Raw genomic sequence first — 20,426 nt, 5'->3', positions numbered from 1 at the left:
GAGTCAGGCGCCACTCTTTCCCCCTCACAGATCAGAGCCAAGACTTGGGGTTTTCCCCGAGTCTTGCCCAGGTTGACCTTGGTCCCCAGTTACTCCATTTTAACCTCTCGACCCTGTGACGCTGGCAGGAAAGGCCTACTTTCCAGCCACCTACCCTTTGAAGGCCTTTGGCCTTGGGCTGCCTGCAGGCCTGGAAATGCCCCATGTAAAGACTGGCCATTGGTCTCCTAGGTGGCTCACTGGGCCAGCTCATAAAGCAGAAGGGCTGTCTGCCGGAGGACCGGGCCCTTTACTACCTAGGCCAGGCTCTGGAAGGACTGGAATACCTCCACACCCGAAGGATTCTGCACGGAGATATCAAAGGTGAGGCTCACACCCCAACCGCCCTGGTCCCCAGTGGGCTCCTTCCTTACCTCATCCTACCTGATTTCCTCCCAGATCCTTCTGGGCCTGCCTGGCCATCCCCCGTGGCAGGGCCTGAGTCAGGCTGACCAGGCTGTGCTGGTGGGAAGGGGGGGGGGGTTTCCCAAGCCCCCAGCATGACACCATGGTTGCCAGTGAGCAGTGCTGCCCGCACAGCGTCTACACACCGGCGACCACTGGGGGAGGGTGGGAGCAGCAGAGCTGAGTGGCAACGTCCCAGGAGGAAACTCTGTCCCTGTGCCTCCGAGATCGGCCTGCTGCCTGCCTCTAGCCTGAACCGATGAGGCTCTCGCCTTCCTCATGACTAATGAAACCCACGGAGGGTCAGCCAGAAACTGCCTCACTGGAGGCCCAGACTGGGCTGGGGCCTGAAGTGACTCACCTGTTCCTCTTCTTCTCTGGGGTGGCCCGGCAGCTGACAATGTGCTCCTGTCCAGCGATGGGAGCCGTGCGGCCCTCTGTGACTTCGGCCATGCTGTGTGCCTTCAACCCGATGGCCTGGGCAAGTCATTGGTCACGGGTAAGCCCCGCCCCGCACTGCCCTCCCCAGGATGATCATCCCCAGCCTTGACTCAGCATTAGCCCCGTGTCTTCTCCCGGGCTTTCCGTAACAGCAGTCCAAGACGTGAGCACTTTTTGTCCACCATTATATTTCAGCCCTTCAACAACTCTAGAAAGCTTCTCTTACGCTTAAACACAGGAACAAGGATCAGATGCTCACGTTTCTGAGATTCCTGCTACACAGAAGAGGGAACAGAAAGGCTGGCTGCCTTGTCCCGGGTCTTCTGCCGCGGAGCTCCCACGGCTCCAACCCTCTTGTGCAGCCTTTTCTGGGTAGCTGTGCTCCCAGCCTGTGGCCTCAGCCCTCCCAGGCCTCTGAGCACAGTTTCTGGAAGCACAACAGGAGGGCTGACCGAGGGGCCTAGGCTCTGTAGCTGGAGAAATGTTTGTTTTTAACTTAACAGTTTTCTGATTATTAAAATAGTCCACATCCATTGTAAAATATTTGGCAACTACAGAGTTACGTGGTATAGAAGAAGAGGGGAAAAGGACCCTCCCCGCTTCTCTTGCCCAGAGAGACAATCATGAACGTTTTAAGTAATTCCTTCCACGTTGTCTTTTCTTTGTTTTTTTTTTAACCCTGTACATAGTTAAGGCGGATATAACCCAATTTTGTGCCCTGCTTTTTTCATTTATAGCATTAAGCATAAAATTATTTCTTCTTGACCAAAAGAAAAACAGTCTTTTAGAAGTGATTCTGTTACTAAAGACTGTGTTGGTAATTCTGAAGATGTAAACTGAAGACGGACACCTGCCCGTCCCTTTAAAATAACTATTGGGTTTTTTTCTTATTACAAGAATAATTTCTAAAATCTTTTGCAGAAAGTAGAACTGAGCAAAAATAAAAAATACAAATCACCAGGGTAGAGGGGGTGGGACTCTTCACATCTGGTATCGATCCTTCTAGTCTTCTATGCATTGAAGTTTGTTTTTTTTCTTTACTCACTAAAATTTCAGAAACATCAAACCATTAATTAGTCTCCTACAACCTACTTTTCAATGTTCAGGCCCCTCCCCATTTTTAAAAAGTATTCTAAGGATTGGGTCCAAAGGGCCGAGCCCCTATTTTGGGTGATACATTCTTTATACCAGTTCCCAGCAGAGCCCCTGATTTAGCTCGTCCCCAGCAAGTTTGATCTGGAAGCTTCCTCTCTATTTGAGGTACTTTAACAGAGACAAATTCCAGGTATTTCAGGAATTGACTGGGGGCTGGGGGTGGGGGTTATTGCCAAGGCTCTTGCCCGTCAGAGTTCACAGTTGGCTTTCCGGTCTCATGCCCCCTTCTCAGGGGACTACATCCCCGGCACAGAGACCCACATGGCCCCAGAGGTGGTGATGGGCAAGCCCTGTGATGCCAAGGTGGACGTCTGGAGCAGCTGTTGCATGATGCTCCACATGCTCAATGGCTGCCACCCTTGGACCCAGTACTTCAGGGGGCCACTCTGCCTCAAGGTCAGTGACAGCGCCTGGGATGGCTAGGAGGGGGAGCCAGCAGGGCCTCGGGGCCCAGGCTGCAGGCTTGAAGTGACCCCCATTTTGGCTGCTTTTCGGTGGCAGATGGGAACAGGAAGAGGCCTCATCATAAATGTGGGATCATGACTAAAATACTTGCCACCCAAATCTACAGGCCCCAGGGGAGATCCTAAGGGAGGGATCTCCTTGAGCTCACAGCAGGTCAGGGCTCTCTTCCACTCATACCCTGGGCCACCTCCGCCTGCCTCCTGACAGGTTGAGCCTGGAGGTCCTGGGCACACCTTGCCACCTTGGCCGGTGTCTACCTGGCCCCTTTCTTCCCTTTCCTTGGAAAAGTCCCATCCCTCTCCAGTGTTTGTGGCCGACCCCAGCACGGCAGGGCAGGGGAAAGTGGGGAAGAGAAGAACAGAAAGCTGGGTGCTGGGGAATGAGGGGGGACAGGCCACACGTGTCACCTTCTGACCCACAGATCGCCAGCGAGCCTCCACCTGTGAGGGAGATCCCACCCTCCTGTGCCCCGCTCACTGCCCAGGCCATCCAGGAGGGGCTGAGGAAAGAGCCTGGCCACCGTGCGTCTGCGGTAGAACTGGGGGGAAAGGTCAGCCTGGCGCTGCAGCACGGTAAGAGCCCCCCACGGGCCGCAGGGGCGGGAGAGGCAACAGCGTGGTGCAGTGGTCAAGGGCAAGGTACTCGACCTCTCAGAGCCTTGGTGTCCCCATCTAGAGCATGGCGATGAAACCCACCGTGGGCTTTGTACTGTGCCTCGAAGCTCAGTCGATGGGGGACAGGGACTACAACATTAAAGGGGGGCTCAAGGGGAGCCTGGGTGGCTCCGTCCTTAAGCGTCTGCCTTTGGCTCAGGTCATGATTCCAGGTCCTGGGATCGAGCCCCACTTCGGGCTCCCTGCTCAGTGGGAAGCCTGCTTCTCCCTCTCCCACTCCCCCTGCTTGTGATCCCTCTCTCGCTGTGTCTCTCTGTCAAATAAATAAATAAAATCGGGCGCCTGGGTGGCTCAGATGGTTAAGCGTCTGCCTTCGGCTCAGGTCATGATCCCAGGGTCCTGGGATCGAGTCCCACATCGGGCTCTCTGCTCCTTGGGAGCCTGCTTCTCCCTCTGCATCTCTCTCTCTCTGTTTCTCATGAATAAATAAATAAAATCTTTAAAATAAATAAATAAATAAATAAATAAAATCGAAAATAAATAAAGGGGGGCTCAAGCTCATTAGTAATCAGCGAATGTGACATAAAGCCAGATAGCACTTACCAGCCACTAAGTGAGAAAAGGCAGAAAGTAACACTAAGTGGCAGGAGGATGTGGGGCAGTGGCCCTTAGCTCCGCCGGAGGGCAGCTCGCGGCGCCCGCAGACCCCTGCACACTGTGGGAGGGGCGTAGGGTGCAGTGGCGCGTCTCTTCCCCGGAGAGCGGAGGGGCCGAAGACGGGTGGCGCTGGCCGTGTCCCACGGAGCACCAGACAGCGGTGCAAGCAAGTCCGTGTTCGCAAGGCAGCCCGGCCGGCTTTTCAAACCATAGTGCCGGGTAGATGGACAGAGCCAGGCCTAGAACACGATGCCTTTTTTGTAAATTAAATATTGATAAATAAAAACAGCACACACTTTGCAAAAATGTGATCGAACCCCAAGTGCCACGTCAAACACTAGAACGTCACCAGGAGGTGAGCAGGGGAAAGGCAGTGGTTATGGGAGTCAGAGGGGAATAAATAAAACAGGAGAGAGACCTTGCATGCCCCCCCCAAACACAGATGAACTGACCCCACACTCCAGAGCAATGGCACCCTCGGGAAGCATTGACTGGGGGGGGGGGGGGTAAGAGAGATGGCGGCGGGAGGTCAAGGAGGCCAGTTTACAGGGGAACTCGAAGTTGCTATGACCTCAGGGCTGTTTTTAAATCTTCTCTTTACTAGCGACAGAATCTTTCCCTGGAGCCATTTCTGTCATTTTTAAATTTGCGATTGTTACCTAGAAGGAAGATGGAATAAACAGATACACCGTCGTGTTCCCATTGTAGAGGGCCATCTTCTGGAAGAGGCCTCCTCCAAGACCACCCGGCACCCTCCTAAATTGCGTCCCTTAGTGGGACAAGAGTCCTCCCTCACTGCTCCCAGCCCTCTGCTCAGCAAGGACCACGCGGCCTGGCCCAGAGGCTGGGGCCTGTTCCCCCTCACCGAGCGTGCTCTGTTTTGTAGTGGGCGGTCTGCGGAGCCCCTGGAGGGGAGAGTACAAAGAGCCGAGACAGCCGCCACCACACCCGGCCCAGGCACCGGCCAGCCAGGGCCACTCTCACCAGACCCTGCCTGTCCAGCCGAGGGAGCTCTCTCCTGGGGCCCCAGGGCCCCAGCCAGCTGCGGACACAACAGGCGGGGCCCCTCAGCTCCAACCTCCACTACCCCCAGAGCCCCCAGAGCGGAACAAGTCTCCGAGCCTGAACTGGGGCAAAGAGGAGTGTGGGCCATGGGAGCCATTGCCTCTGTCCTCCCTGGACGCGGCCCCTGCCAAGAACCCCGGCTCGGCCGAGCGGAAGGCAACCATCCCCGAGCAGGAGCTGCAGCAGCTGGAAATAGGTACGGGCAGCCCCGGCCGGGGCTCCGGGGTCCCTGGGCACCGGCACGCGGCCCGGCCGCTCCCCCTCTTTCACGGTCATCCTCTGCCTCTCTCTGCAGAACTGTTTCTGAACAGCCTGTCCCAGCCCTTCTCGCTGGAGGAGCAGGAGCAGATTCTCTCCTGCCTCAGCATCGACAGCCTCTCTCTGTCGGACGACAGTGAGAAGGTAAGCTGGTGAGCGGGCTGTGTGCACGTGGTGGTAAAGGCGGGCTGATGGGAGTCACCCCTTCCTTTCGGAAGGGCTCCCCACCAGGGCGGGGGGTGGTAGCTTCTCAGGAGGAGGCAATCCGTCTTCAGCACACCTGGGAATTGGGGAAGGGCTTGGCTACTAGGGATAGTGGGAAGAAGATGTGGGCTTGGGGCCCCCTAGAAATATTCCTCACCTCAGCCCCCTGCTTAGCCCCAAAAGTGCCCAGGAGGGCCACACTCCAGCCCAGGACGGGAGCAGTTCCTCACACCAGGCGAGGGCCCTGTGCCCCAAATCCAGCCAAGGCCAGAGATGGCCCCCTGAGCCCAGGGGCCTGAGTCGCACCCACTCTCATTTCAGAACCCGTCAAAGGCGTCTCAGAGCTCGCGGGACACCCTGAGTTCCGGCGTACATTCGTGGGGCAGCCAGGCAGAGGCTCACAGCTCCAGCTGGGACGTGGTGCTGGCCCGGGGCCGGCCCGCCGACACGCCGAGCTATTTCCACGGTATGGCCCAGCACTCGCCTGCTCAGCGGCCCCCATGGAACCTGATCCGCCTGGAACTGGGGAGCCTGAGGCAGTCTAGGTCCCCCTTCCCCTGGTGGGGGGCCGGGGTGGGGGGGGAGGCACCTGGTGCCCAGACTGGAGCTACCTGGCCCTTAAGGCGGTTCAGAGCGAAGGCCCTGATTGCCCAAGAGCCCTCCCTGGTGGGGCGGTGAAGGACCATTGCCCCTCGTGGGCTGCTGATGGAGTTCCAGAAGGCCCCTCACTTGGGGCACAGAGCAGTCTCTCCTGGCCTGGAGTCAAGAAATAATGTCTTCGGAAGGGAAAAGGAGGAACAAGATAAGAACTCAGCAGCAAGTTTGCTGGGATCCTCCTCTGGGATTTCAAGTCCTAAGATGAGATGTTTTCCAACGTGGCTGCATAGATTGCATTGTGATTTTGATAGAATGAGGGTTTCATCGGCTCACTGTTCCCTGGCTCTTCCCAGCGCCAGTGTGACACATGGCCTCAAGCGCCCATGGCCTGGCCGGCGGCCGCTCCAACTCAAACAACATGACAGCCTGAGTTGTCCACAAGCTAATTTAAGAGTCTCCGTTTCCACTTCCGTTCTGCTTTGTGTGCAAGTTGGAATACTAGTTCCCCAAAAGAGCCAACCTTAGCTTTTTGCGTCGTGTAAGCTGAATTCTAGGGGTTTACAGAAAATTACCGGGAAGAGCCAGCAGGTGTTTGCCATTAGGGCCACTCCAGCCTAAGCGTCATGTCAGCATCCTCACGGCTGTCCTGCGTCCCTCTGCATGGGGCTCCTTAGGGAGCCAGCGGCCACGCCACTGACGGTCACCTCGCCTGCCTTCTAGGTGTGAAAATCCAGATACAGTCTCTCAATGGCGAACACCTGCACATCCGGGAGTTTCACCGGGTCAAGGTGGGGGACATCGCAACTGGCATCAGCAGCCAGGTAAGGGGGCAGGTATGCACTTACTTAGAGGCAGAGTCCCAGAAGCCAGTGTACCTGGCCCAGCCCTCCAGGAGGAAGGCTTCTCCTTCCTCAGGACCGACCCTTGGGCCAGGTGAGACTCTCCGAGTCCTCCAGGACTCAAGGCAAGAGTAGGCCTTCAGGACTGCCTGCTAGGCTGGAGGGAGACCTCAGCTTGGCACTTCTAGGCAGCCTCTGAGCCCCGTGCCACAGTCTCAGGCCCGCTGGTTTGCTCTGCCCCCAGATCCCGGCCGCGGCCTTCAGCTTGGTGACCAAGGATGGGCAGCCCGTGCGCTATGACATGGAGGTGCCGGACTCGGGCATCGACCTGCAGTGCACCCTGGCCCCTGACGGCAGCTTTGCCTGGAGCTGGAGGGTCAAGCATGGCCAGCTGGAGAACAGGCCCTGAGCCAGCCTTCCACCGCTGACTCCACTCTGCCAGAGGCGGCCTGCCTTCTCAGGGCTCAGCCTGCTCCCGGGGGTCTGCCACCCCCTGGCTCGGCGGTGCGACTAGGGGCAGGCAGAATGCCTCCCAGGACGTCCCGTGTCCCGCCTGACCCCGCCGGGAGAGCACCCTGTGCCCACATGAGGAGGAGGAGGAGGAGGCAGGCAGGAGGCCTCTTCCCGTCCATGGGGAACAAACGAAAAGGGTCTTCTCTGCCCTGATCCCCGCGAGCTGGCCTGACCTGTTTGGATCAGTGGGCCCTTGCTGGCCGGCGGGAGCGTAGCTTCCGGCCTGGGTCAGGGGGGGTGGGCGAGTCCCTCGGCCTCTGAGCAGGTGGACGGGTGTCGAGTGTCTGAGGACCCACACCCAGGTCCGGTACAGGAGCGGGGCAGCAGCTGTACCCGCCTCGGGTGAACGGGGAGCCCTCTGACCCCCTTGCGTGGCCATCGAAGCCCCTTTTCGATCGAGGAACTTTCCTGACAGAGTCGGGGAGGGAGCCGCGCGTGACGCTGGGAAGTCTCCCTGGGAGTCCAGGGCACACCGTCAGGGCGTAGCGACACGGGTCCGGAGCTGGACTCAGCTTCCGCCAAGGACCACAGGTGTCTAAGGGAAATGGTTCTCAGTCCCCAAGCACGTGTCCCTTTGCTGCTGGCCACCAGTCTTCCCCAGAGCAGCAGGCCCCGAGCCGCGGCTGCAGACCCAGAACGGCCCATGACTGCCTGGCCGTCAGCCCCCTCGTCTGTGGAAGGGAAGGGTGGCGGGAGCCGGCCCGACCGGAGCAGTCTGCGGCCGGGCTGTGATCCGGGTGCAAGAAAGCAGCGGGTGCAGGCGCTCCTGTCTCCCCCGGCCGCGACTTTGGCCATCGGGCACACCAGCTCCCTGAGACACAGCCCAGGCCTCACGCTCACACTGGCCCTGCCCTGCCCCTCGCCTCGGGGGGCACTGCCAACCGCACTTTGCACTCTGATGACCTCAAAGCACTTTCATGGCTGCCCTCCAGGAGGGCAGGTCAGTGGTTCTGCGTGCGCATAAGCAGGCCAGGAGATGGGGTGTGAAGGCATTCAAGTCTTGACCTGTCTCCACGCGCATGACCCCTCAAACCTCCGCATTTCTTTAAGATGAGCCCCCCCCCACCATACCCCATTGCCCCTTCTTCTTCAATGGGGGGGCTGATCAGGGCCCATGTAGCATTAATCAACTGTGAATCCTTGTGTGGGGGCCTGCTAGCCTCCTCTCCTGGAGGTGAGGGGTGTCCCCCTGAGAGTCCTCCTCGGGAGAAGCTCATCCCGGTGTCTTGCCAAGGTGCCCTCTGTCCAGCTGTCCACATCGAGCCATTCTGCTCCCCAGGGAGAGACACACACACACCCCCCCCCCGGCCCCCAGCACGTGAAGAGCTGCAGCCTTGTACTGCAGAGTTCGGGTGGTACTCTTTGTAAGCAATAAAGTGTGGGGTGATGACAAATGTGTTAGGCCATGGCTGTCCCCACTCTCGCCTGCCTGCTTACAGAACCTCAGTTCCTAACAGCTGCCTCCCTTTGCCTTCTTGGTGGGGTTTTCTCACAGCTGCCATTGATTTTGGGCAAGGACTGTTTCCACCCCTTGAGTGAGGTCACTTTTCCCACCAGCCCTCCCAGTGGGCGCTTCCAGTCCTACTTTTGGCCTATCAATTCAGACCAGTTAAGCAAGATGCCCCACCCAGTGGCCGTAGGGAAGTCCCTGGCCAAACACTGCAGGCTGAGGAGGAGAGGTCAATACGCCCCAGGCAGTGGCCTGACGTGGAGAGGTGGGGGCGCACCAGGAGCCCCGAACAAAGACTGCCCCACCCTCTCCTGTCCCTGAGGCCTGGCTTCCAGGGAACAGAACTGGGAGCAGGACTGAGTGAGCAGAGATTACTTTGCAGGAGTGGGTTCCTGGGTCTTTCCAGGACAGGGACCCACCTGAGAATGGATGCCACGGACACACAAGGGGCGGGGGCCTTGTCCCATCTGGCTCCACACCCCCTGAAGCCTTGCTCAAGTAGCTATCTGTGTGTGCACGGGCACACATGCAGACTTTGGGGTACAGGCCGCAGGTTCAGCAGCTTCCTGGAGGGGTCCTGCACCCCAGAAAGGGGCAGGTGCAAAGGCCATCCAAGCTTACCGGAGGTGGCTCCCTCTGGGCCTGCAGGGAAGAGTGCTCAGGGTGGCACAGTCTCCGGAGGACACCCCCCAACGGCCGCCCGGCCCACGCGCTGAGAATCCTGAGCTTTTTTCCGCCTCCGTCCGTGGGGTCCGGGCAGGGACGTCACAGAGGCGGCGACATCACCGGCGCAGGCGCCCCCAGCGTCTCCAGCGCCCCCCACAGCCCCCAGCCAAAGAGCGCACTGGAGGCGGAGGGGCAGCAGCGACCAGCCCGCTCCCCGCCTCCCCGACAGAGCCTCGGTCAGCATGGGGGTGACAGGTGGGAGCGGGCTGGCGCGCGGCGGGGCGGGGCGCCGAGGGATGGGCGGGGCCGGGCGGGGCGGGGAAATCAGCCCGGGGCCCCTCCCCCTGCTCCCGAAGCCCGGGGCGCCTGGAAGGAGGGTCGACCCCAGCCGACCGTCGCCTCGCCCGGAGACTACCGCGCCCAGCCTGGGCTCTGCGCGGTGCACAAGCTTGTGCGCACAGGCCCGAATGCACACCTTGGAGTAAAGGCTGCAGATTCAGCCGACTCTTGGAGGGGTTCTGGGCACACGGAAGGAACAGCGGCCTTGTGCTCAGGAAACGACTCATGAATTGTCCCAAACTGCTAATAACCCCAAAATCCCGTTCAGTTATTCCTGGTTGATGATTGGAGCCTTTGCAGAGAGAAGCGGTCGGCTTCCACAAATACTTCCTGAGCGCCTCCTTTGTCCTTTGCACTCTGCTCTGTAGCGATGGGCAAAGCTGTTCGCCCCTTAGGTTTCCACTGAAATAGGGGCTTTCTTCTCGGGATCTTCTCTCCCAGGAGGACATGGGCCAGCATTAAAAATATGCCAAGAACCAACAACCAGAGAATAGCTTTTCCCTTCCCCAAATTCGTGGAGTAACAAACTGATGCAGATACCTTAAATCACTCCTGTGACCTTTGTTGTACCCCCTTCAACTCTTACTCTTGTGCTAGGCCCTGAGTCTGATGAGTTAACAAAAAATTAAAATGTGGATAAGACAGCTAAGTGTGTCACAGAGAAGATGACACTGGAGAGGTGGGTTAGCCTGTCAGGGATGAGTAGGATTTTGCCAGAAGAAAGACTTCCTGGGTATCTGAAATAGCAGGTGCAAAGGGACTGAGGCACAAAAGGGCCTGCTATGCTCTGGGGGAGCTTGGGCTTGGAGCAAGGAGGGAGCTAGATACCAGGAGATGCAACAAGAGGGCAGAAGCCACTCTACAGTCTGGATGTGACCAGAGGCAGGTGTGATGCAGCAAGCTCACTCTGGGGTCATTATGTAGCCCAAGTTGGAGGCAATTTGGTTGTAGTGGTCCAGCTAGATGCCTAAAGAGATTTCAAACAACACAGTGGTTAGCATCTTGGGGTTCGGAGCCAGTCAGTCCTGGGTTCCAGTCGTGGCACTTCTCTTAACGGATGTGTGACCTGTGCAGTTTCCTCATCTGTGAGAGCAGAGTCGTGACCACTTGGGCATAGGGTGGTGAAAAGGATGTAATGGGAAGCACTCAGCATGGAGTGCCGGCAGGTGATCAGTCCTAGGTTTGTACTGATTTTGGTGTTGGGAGATGAGAAGTAGTGGGGGTGGAGAAAGGGACCTGCACAAGGTCAACATCAGAGGTAGGGAGGTCAGAAGCTGGGGAACTGAGAAGGGTCACAAGTAACCCAGGTTTCTAATTTGGGTGATAGAATGAAGGTTTATCAGGGAGGGGGAGATTACCAGGGCAGAGGGGGTGATCAAGACATGAGTGATTAGGAAGGAAGATGGATCAGACATGCAAACTCTGTTGGCTACACTAGAGTCTAGACATGGAGGGTGTGAACTTGAGGTGAAAAATGGAGGACAAGCCGCGTGGTTTGGCGGGGTGTTCATTTCTTTGCACAGACTTTTGCTGAGCATCCACCTTGTAGACTCTCTGTGCAGGGGATCAGAGATTCAAAGTGGGAAGCCCACACAGTCTGCCCACCTCGAATTAAGGGTCAGCAAGAGTCCTGTGCTCAGAGGTCTGCAGGGATTGGGCTGGGGCAACTGGAGGAGATGCCACAGGGTAGAATCCTGAAGGTCTCCAGGAAGAAGTAAGCACTGAGCATCATCACAATAGAAAACAAGGACATTTCAGAGATAGGAGACATTTAAGGCTCTGACAAGGGAGAGATCCCCTTAGGGATAAATGTGCGATCAGTGACTGGAGTTTGAGTCTAGAGCTCAGGAGAAGTGGGAATAAGAAATAGAGATTGGAGGATCTTCTATGGTCCCAGCCACAGGCTTGGAAACCCCAAGAGGGCAGAAACTGTGTGTTCATCACTGTGTCCCCTAGAACAATGCCTGGCCCTCAGCCAGGGGTTCAACATTTAATTTTATCAAAGAAATATATGCATATGATTAAATAGCTCTGAAGAGCTTATTCAGTGATGAAAAGCATCTCCTATAGCACACCCCCAGTCTCACTCCTCAGAGCAGCCACACTGTTCCATTAGAACTATTTTTCTGCCTAATTACCTTCTTATCTTTCTACAAGCCCACGGACTCTTTCTTGGTTTATCAGTTTTAGACATTATCACCTTCCTGCTCTAATGGATCCACCCTCCCCCATCCTCCCAACACCATTTTTAGATCTGCTGATGCCTTTGTAAGTTTAATATACTTATGTCTTTATTTTTCATCACTTTAGATAATATCTTTCGATACCACACATAGTAAGATGAAGTTTTTAGTGCCCCTACTCTTCCCTTCAGCTTTCTTCCCTCCCTCCCACCTCCCAACAATGCTAACTTGTATTTTTATTTTTTAAATATCAAGGTTGGTAACATTTACATTGTCCTATAGCCACAAATATATTTTCCAATTTTTATTTATATGTTGATTCTGAAAGTTGAAAACTGGACTTACATTATTGTGACTCATAACTACTGTTCACTGCAGAACCAAGAAATGTACCACAGTTACCTTTTCTTTCTCATACAGCTTTTTGTTTTTCCCGGAGTTTCTAGTTGCCTTTTCCTTATATTCTTTGGTTTTATCATAGTCTTAGTTTTCATCAACCTCTACATCTAATCAACTATTCTATCAGATTTTCTTTATTTCAGAAATCTACTGCCCAGAACCCTTCATCTTCTTGCCTCTATACAGTTAAAATCCTGGGACTTAGCTGCTTTCCTGAGGTGGACCACTATTTCCTTCCTGGCTCTCTTGTTTTACACCTTTATTTTGTTTTAGCACATCCTCAAATAACTTCCTTAAAAAAAGAGGAAGTAAATTTCCTGAGTCCTTCCATGTCTGAAATGATAGTTTGGCTGGATATAAACCTACAGGTTAAAAAACGTTTTCCTCAGAATTTTAAAGGCAGCCATTGTTGCTAACACTGCTGCCAATATAATCAATTCCCCTCCCCTTGTAGGTGACTGGTTTTTCCACTTTAGAAGCATTTAAGAATTCTTTGTTCCTGGTGCAATGAACTTTTACAGCAAGGATATTTTGACATCTGTAGTGCAGGGCTTTCGGTGAACACTTTTAAGCCAATGACATCATCATTCAGCTCATGAAAATTTTTCTCGTTCCTTTTCCGTGTTCTCTATTCTTTCTAGATCCCCTTTCTATAGCCCAGAACTGGACTGCCTCTTGATCATTTTCTCTCACATTGTCTTGATATTTTGGTTCTGCTTTCTGGGAAGATTTTTGTTTTATTTTCCAAGCCTTTTTGCCAAAAGTTCTTTTTTTTCTTAATTTTTTAAAGAGCATCCTGTTCTTGCTTTTTGGATGCAATATATAGTTGAATATCTACATCTCGGAATCTCAAGATTTTAGAGTATTTTTAAAGCTCCTTTCTGTTTCCCAAATAACCTCTGGTATTCTAGAGTCATCTTTTCTCTTGGTCTGTAAACTGCAGGTGGGTAGTTTCCTCAAATGTCTAGTCATGCTAGGCTATTCATGTTTAAGAGTGAAATCATAAAAAGCTGACTGGGAATCTGTGACTGCAGGACTGATTCCCTGGCAGATGTCACTTTAGGATGATCAGGCAGGAAACATATCTCTGTCTGGTTCAAGAAGATCAACAAAATTGACAAATCTCTAGCCAAACTGAACAGGACAAAAAGAAAGAAGACAAAAATTACCAATATGAGAAATGGAAGAGGTGGCATCACTACAGAATCTACAGATATGAAAAGAATAATAAAGAATATTATGAACACCTTATGCCAATAAATTTGCCAACTTAGATAAAATGGACAAGGAAACTCCAGGCCCAGGTTCACACGCTTCACCTGTGAATTCTGCCAAACATAAGGAAGAAATTATACTAATTTTATGCAAACTCAGAAAACTGAAGAGAGAATACTTCCCAACTCATTCTATGAGGCCAACATTATTCTAATATCAAAACCTGACAAAGACAGTGTAAGAAAATTATACACCAATACACTTTATGAACCTCATGTAAGATTTCTTTCAAAAAGTTAGCAAATCAAATTCAACAATGTATAAAATGATAATACATTATGACCAGATGAGATTTATCTCAGGGATGTAAGATTGATTTTAACATTCAAAAATTAATTATTTCACCATAAACAGAATATAAGAGAATTGTTAACAGAATAATATATAACATTGTTCATGTTATACATAACATATAATATATCAACAGAATATAAAAAAAAAACAGGGGCACCTGGCTGGCTCAGTCAGAAGAGCATACGACTCTTGATCTCAGGGTCATGAGTTCTAGCCCCACGTTGGGTGTAGAGATTACTAAAAAATAAAAGAATATAAAAGAAAAGCAATATAATCATCTCAACCAATGCAGAAAAAGCATCAGACAAAATCTAACATCTCTTCCTAACTAAAAACTAAGTGAACGAAGGGGCACCTGGGTGGCTCAGTTGGTTAAGTGTCCAACTCGATTTCAGCTCAGGTTATGATCTCAGGGTTGTGGGATCGAGCACCATGTTGGGCTCCACACTGAGCATGGAGTCTGCTTAGAATTCTCTCCCTCCTCTGTCCCTCCCCCGCCTTGTGCACATACATGTGCTCTCTCTCTAAAAAAATAATCTGTAAAAACTGAGTGAACTAGGAAAGTAACTTTCCTCAACGTGATAAAGGTCATCTATGAGGAAAAACTACAGCTAACATCATACTTAATGGTGAAATACTGAATGCTTCCTCCCTAAGGTCAGGAACAAAGCAAGGATGTCTACTCTCAATTCTATTCAGCATTGTATTGAACATTGTTCTCAGTAAAGCAGAAAAAGGAAATAAGAGACATCCAGTTTGGAAAGGAAGAAGTAAAACTGTCTTGAGTTACACACATACTTTTTTTAAATAGTTTAAGTAATCTCTACACCCAACATGGGGCTTGAACCCCACGACCCCGAGATCAAGAGTCACGTGCTCTACCGACTGAGTCATCCAGGTGCCCCTAGTCACACCATCATTGTTTATGTAGAGAACCTTATGGAATCTACAAACAAAACAAAACAAAACAAAAAACTAGAATTGATAGGATTTTAGGATGGTTACAGGATATACATTTCTATACACTAGCAACCAGCAGTTGGAAATTGAAATTATTTCACATATTATAGAATGTCACCTGAATCCCTAATAGAACATTCCCAAGTTGGGCACAGAGGTCCCAAGTTGAGTCAACCTCAGACTTTTGCTTCCAACCCCCAGTGCCACTATGAGGTTCACACCATAACACTTTCTCTTCCTATCCACACCCTGTTGCTGTTCATGGAAGGGTTTAGGCTATGGGTGTTGATTAGATTGTCTAGGGAAATTTTGCAAAGCAAGCAAAGAAAGGCTCTGAGGCAAGAGGCCTGGATAAAAGCAGCACTGGGGGTAACTGGATTTGGAAATGAAGAGAGACATGAAGGAAGCCAACGGAACATGGCAGTCAAGTTGGTGGAAGATTCCAGAGACCACCAAGCTAGCTCTTGGGAGCCTGTCCATGGTGGTGCCCTCCTAGCCCGGCCATGTGGCTGATCCAAGATGCCCAGGCCCAAGAGGAACATGGATGTGCCCAAATCCCAGATGCAGAAACAGCCTCTACATCTCTAGAAAGAGGCCATGGCACACTCTGATCCTTTGGATATAATCCTGGGAGCGATTCTTAGCCAGAGCCAAGGCCATCATTTCCTGCCACACTCTAGGTTCAGGGGGATCTGGCTTTCCCACTGCCATGATGGCTCCACCATCAATCCCCATCTACGACCCTGGGGAACAGAGAATGGGACAGCCTGGTGCCCCTACCGCCCAGAGGATGAAAAAGAAGCTTCTTCAGTAAAAGATACAAGCTTCCAGGGAGGTGACTGGGGCGGGAAAACCTTCCCCAAGGCGTTGCTCAGTCCCTTCTGCAGAAGGTGATGGGAACTCTGCTGTCAGCATCCCCGCAGATCAAATGCCTGGGTGGGTGACCCAGGACGTGAGGGAGTGAGAAGCCTGGAGGAGAGGAGGTGCTTCAGGGCAGGAGGGGCCAGGATTAGGGTGAGTGCCAGATCTGAAGCCTGGCCAGAGAAGAGTGGAGAAAGGGGGCAGAGGAGCAGGAATGGAAGGTTCTCTAGGGGTCCCGACACAGTTACAGACCCCTGGGTAGGATAGCATGCAGGACAGGGGAGTTAAGGGTTTTTCTTTAGTCAAACCTGCATTCAGTTCCTGATGTTGGCAACCATCAGCTGAGGGACCTTGGGCAAATGAACCTTTTCTCATTTTTTGTGTTGAATCAATGAGATAAAGCACAGAAAGCACCCAACATGATGCCTGGCCTAGTAGCACTCAGTAAATTGCAGTGAAGCCTGTTAGCATCCATCCCCGTGGAGGATGGTGGTGGATTGGGGAGAGCCAAAGGAAAGGCAAATTCGAGCATGGAGGGGAGCAGATATGGAGCGCAGAGCTGGTGACACTGGAGAGAGGAGGGAGCCGAGGGGCAGGACGGGAGAGGGGAGGGTGAATGAGCTGAGATGCAGGACAGGGAGGGAGGGAGGGGGTAGCTGGAGCAGCACCACCTGCCGGGGCTCCAGAACCCCCCAGGGATGTCCCCATCTGCAGCTCCCCTGCCCTCACCTCCTTCTCCCTGCCAGGTGCCAATGGATTTCCCTGCTGTGGCAAGGAGTCAGTGGACATTGTGGAGACACAGTGAGAGCCAGTTCCCCATCCTCCAGGACCACCAACCCTTACCCCTGCCACCACTGCCAAGTTCTCATACACCCCCCCAACCCGGGATCTCCCTCCATCTTGCTTCTTTCCAAAATCTCCCCAAGGGCAGTGTTGTGGGGGGGGGGGGAGGAGTCCTACCACCCGCCTTCTACTTCTGCCTCCAGCCCCTGACATTAGTGAAGGACTGAGGGGTGGCGGGGTACACTCAGAGACATGAATGGGAACTGAGCCCTTCTAGCTGCCTTGCTCTGGCACAGAGCGACCCGAGGTGGGGGCGGGGGGCAGATGCCTGAGGAAGGACAGGGAGTCGCAGTGGCTGAGCACTGAGGGTAAGGGCCCAGATGGCAGCAAAGTGCCAACAAGAACTGACGGGACCCTCCACACACACCCCTGCCTTTCAGATCTGCCAAGCTGGGGTTGGGCAGGTCAGGAGGAGGGATTTTGCCCTGGGCTTCTCCCTCTGTGGGGAGCCAACTTCCTGGCACTGGTTCTCCAAGTGAGCTGCATTGGCTCATTGATTAGAATGAAGAATCCTGGGCCTTACCTCCAACTAACTGGATCCCTCTTTGGGGTAGGGGGCAACTTGGCAAGCTCTCCAGGCACCTCCTAAACTCACTAAAGATTGAAAATGCTGCTCCAGAATTCTTGGTGGATGCAGGGACAGCAAGGGGAGTGGATGAGCCAGGGGCGTCTTGCCGGCCCCTGTACAAGGGAGGGAATCTTGAGGGCCCCAGAGACCTCCATTCCCCCTGAAAGCCACCCCACCCACTCCCTGGAGGCCTTTCATCCATTCTGTCCCCTTTTGTCATAGGAGTGGCCTAAGCCAACACCAGCTGGTACCAGAGGAAGATGAGATCGAGGTAACAGTGGGCAGGGGCACCTCTTCGGGGGAGGTGGTAGGTAAGGGGCAGGATTCCTTAAGGCCTGTCTTCCTTAAATCCTTGACAATCCTGGGAGCCTGCACCCGGCCAGTGCTGGTGTGCTCATGCACACCCATGCTCACCCCCGCCTCACACTGCCTCCCTGCCCCCAGCAGGTCTCTGCCAAGAGGCAAGGGGAGGGGACAAAGGCAGGAGAGTGGGATGGAGAATTGGCTCCAGAAGGACCTCAGGGGCCAGGGGCCTCCTCAGCGTCAGTTGAAACTTTCCAGCTGAAGAAAGAATTGCTAGAACTGGAGCCCCCACACAAAGTGGACCTGGTCCTGGAGCCAGAACTGGAGCTGGAGGTGGAGTCCAAGCCCAAGGACCCTGAGCAACCGGAGTCTAGGACAGAGTCCTTCCAGCCCCCCACGCAGCAGGACGTCAGCCAGTGGAGTGTGAGGTCAAATTCTAGCTACCTGAGTTCGGTAGAGGAGGACCAGGCGTCCACCAACCATCGCTCTATCTGCGTGCAGACCTCTAAGCACCTCTTCTGGGCAGACAAACACATCCAGGCCTCAGAGCACAGCCTGGAGCGGGGGATCAACATGCAGAGTGGCAAGAACACAGGTAAGACCACTAGCTGTCAGGACCAGCAGTCTGACCCCAAGGACACCATGTGCTCCAAGAAGCAGCTCCAGAACCCCAGTGCCCAGCCAGCTCCGCCCACCACCAACTCCCAGCAGCCCCCAAACCCCCACCCGTCCTCCTCCAGTCTCTCACCAGGCATCGGCCTGGCAGATCTGGTCAACTTTGCCTCTTCCTTGGCCGTGGCCTCCTCCAGCAAGATGGACTTGCCCAACTTGGAGCATATGATCAAAGCTCCACCTCAGAAGGTCGAGGCACCTTCTACAGATCCCGATATCCAGCTGGCCATGGACCAGCCAGAGAAGGAAAAGCTCATTAAGGACTTGCTAGAGAAACCACTTAAAGCCGAGGAGTCACAGAAAGCTTGGAAGCAGGAAGACAAGAACTTCTTCCACCCTTACCTTGGCCTCAGCAAGCCGGGGATCAAGAGGGCCAGCTTTGAAGGAGAAGTGAAGCTTCTCCAGCAACAGGCCAGGTCCCCTCCACCTAAAGGAGTCGTGGAAGGGTAAGTGAGGCTGGCCCACAGCTTCCCAAAGAGGGGGTGTGCTTAGGATGTGTGGGTGGGCCCACTCCTCACACGGTAGGGGTGGGGAAATGGAATGAGGGGCTGGGTAGGGGATGGGGTGGGCTGTGATGTCTCAACCTCAGTGACCTCATAAAGGCTGCTGGAAACAAGGTTCCAGTGGACTGAGGCACAGTACCAAGGCCAGGGCTGGAGGAGGCCTGGGGACCATGGAGGGTGAGCACTTCTGGGCCCCGGCAAGGACCTGGGTTCGACATGGGAAGGGCCATTCTAGCATTAGGACGCTCGGTCACCCAGAGGGCAGATGGCCTCACCCTCATGGGAAAAGCTTAGCCTCGCATCTGCCCCGCTGAGAATTTGATGGCCCTGGGCCCAGGAAGCTTCCATGGAGCCGAATGTGAGGGAACAGGGTGCTCCAGCACCCCTTGCTTCCTGATGACGAATGGACACAACAGAAGGCCAGCTGCCCATCAACGTGCAGCAGGAAGAGGCCTTCTTCCCCCCCCGGGGCCCTCCCCGCAGAGGCCTCTGGGCTCACCCCTCTCCCCCACCCTGCCACGGGGGCCCAAGTGACACTCTCTCTTTTGCGTTGCAGCTCGGTGCCGAGAACCAGGAAAGGGAGTCCATTATTGCTGAAAATCCATTTTAAGGTGTCGTCCCCCACTTCCCCAGAGAAATGACTAGACAAAACCAGTAAAGCCTCCAGTGCTGGCCCCTGGCTCAGACTTTTTGTGCAAACGCTCCCGGACTAGCGAGCTCACCTGGCTGTGGAGTCCCAGTCTTGATTTTTTAGGGACGCCAGCCCCATGGTTTTTTTCTTTCAAGACTTTATTTAAATTCTAGTTAGTTAACACGTCGTGTAGTACTCGTTTCCACCCACCCCCATTTTTGAGCTGCCCCCGCCTGGCCCAGAGGGCTCTGCCAGCCCTATTTGGCCCCTCCTCACTCCCCAGGGGTCCTTCCACTTCGCTCCCACCTTCCAGACCTCTCAGCCAGCGGCAGAGACTCATGAGCCGTCTCGGGGAGGCCTTGGTGCCCTCTCTGAGGCTTCGGGTGTCTTAGGTCATGAAATGGGGCTTCCTCTTGGCCTGAAGCCAGGGACATGTTGGGATCTTCTTAGGAGAGGACCTCCTGGGGTGGGCTGGCCAGGTGAGGAGGCAAGGCTGAAAGGAATTCTTCCTGCTTCTGTCCACAGCGAGGGCCTGGCATGGGGAAGGGACGGTGTCCGGGGGCTCAAAGGAGGGGAAGAAAGATGCCAAAGGACTGCCCCTCCAGGGGCCACAGCCTTGAGCTGGAAGTATCTCAGAATGTAGGCGCAAGTGTGTAATGGTGTACTTTGCTGAGCAACCCAGACTCACACGCGCGCACACACACCACCCGCTGACTCGTACATCACACAGGCATGCGCGGACATCCACCCACAGTGCCACGTGGGCCGTGTGCACAAGCACACATCGACACACAGGCCTGCGAGCCAAACACGTGCACTAAACACGCACACGAATGCACAAGCCTCCCCACGACGTTGGGCAATGCGGGAAAGCTCTGGAAGAGGAGAGCTCACTGCACAGGAGGGAAGGGAGTTCAGAATGTGGGTAAGAACACGGGCGGGAAAAGGGAAGTCGGGGGGAAAGGGAAGCGAGAGGCAGAGCCATCGCTTGGGCCCTGGCCAGCCTTTAGCCCCACCAGCACCAAGGCTCCCCATCAGGTGGAAGCCCAGCCTTGCGGATCCTCAGGAGCCTGCCCTGCCTCGAGAGGGGGCCGAGGAGGGAAGTGCCCAGGGCCTAGGAGGGTGGGATTAGGAAGGGGTGAACACTTGGGAATGGGCCAGGGCCAGAGTCGGGGGGGGGGGGGGCAGAGGGAAATGGAGGACAGGAGACTGGAAAGAGGAAGGAGG

The 20,426-nt window shown here is 54.2% G+C and overlaps 2 protein-coding genes across 2 annotated transcripts in view; both read left to right on the top strand.

The window, feature by feature from the left end:
* MAP3K14 (mitogen-activated protein kinase kinase kinase 14) overlaps nt 1–9,609 on the top strand; it is a 44,368-nt gene extending 34,759 nt beyond the window's left edge. Inside the window, exons 8-16 of the mRNA XM_032396477.1 lie at nt 232–363; nt 839–943; nt 2,273–2,436; nt 2,927–3,077; nt 4,663–5,037; nt 5,137–5,243; nt 5,625–5,769; nt 6,621–6,721; nt 6,984–9,609. Coding sequence (XP_032252368.1) covers nt 232–363; nt 839–943; nt 2,273–2,436; nt 2,927–3,077; nt 4,663–5,037; nt 5,137–5,243; nt 5,625–5,769; nt 6,621–6,721; nt 6,984–7,148 — 1,445 coding nt within the window. The 3' untranslated portion in view covers nt 7,149–9,609. The remainder of the gene's footprint in view (nt 1–231; nt 364–838; nt 944–2,272; nt 2,437–2,926; nt 3,078–4,662; nt 5,038–5,136; nt 5,244–5,624; nt 5,770–6,620; nt 6,722–6,983) is intronic.
* Nucleotide 9,610: 1 nt separating this feature from the next.
* Nucleotides 9,611–19,209, top strand: SPATA32 (spermatogenesis associated 32). The gene is made up of 5 exons (XM_032396468.1): nt 9,611–9,623; nt 16,426–16,480; nt 17,313–17,397; nt 17,652–18,511; nt 19,125–19,209. Exons 1-5 carry the CDS (start codon nt 9,611–9,613, stop codon nt 19,207–19,209), a joined length of 1,098 nt encoding a protein of 365 aa, XP_032252359.1.
* The last annotated feature ends 1,217 nt before the right edge of the window (nt 19,210–20,426 follow it).

The sequence above is a fragment of the Phoca vitulina genome, unplaced genomic scaffold, assembly GCF_004348235.1.
Source record: "Phoca vitulina isolate PV1807 unplaced genomic scaffold, GSC_HSeal_1.0 scaffold92, whole genome shotgun sequence".
Taxonomy (NCBI): Eukaryota; Metazoa; Chordata; class Mammalia; order Carnivora; family Phocidae; genus Phoca; species Phoca vitulina.
This window is presented reverse-complemented; position numbering and strand designations above follow the sequence as displayed.

Bases quoted from the DNA above. Each gene is read 5' to 3' on its own strand.
- SPATA32 (XM_032396468.1), top strand. The intron at 16,481-17,312 runs GTGAGAGCCAGT...CTTTTGTCATAG, and splicing joins GTGGACATTGTGGAGACACA to GAGTGGCCTAAGCCAACACC. The intron at 17,398-17,651 runs GTAGGTAAGGGG...GAAACTTTCCAG, and splicing joins GCACCTCTTCGGGGGAGGTG to CTGAAGAAAGAATTGCTAGA.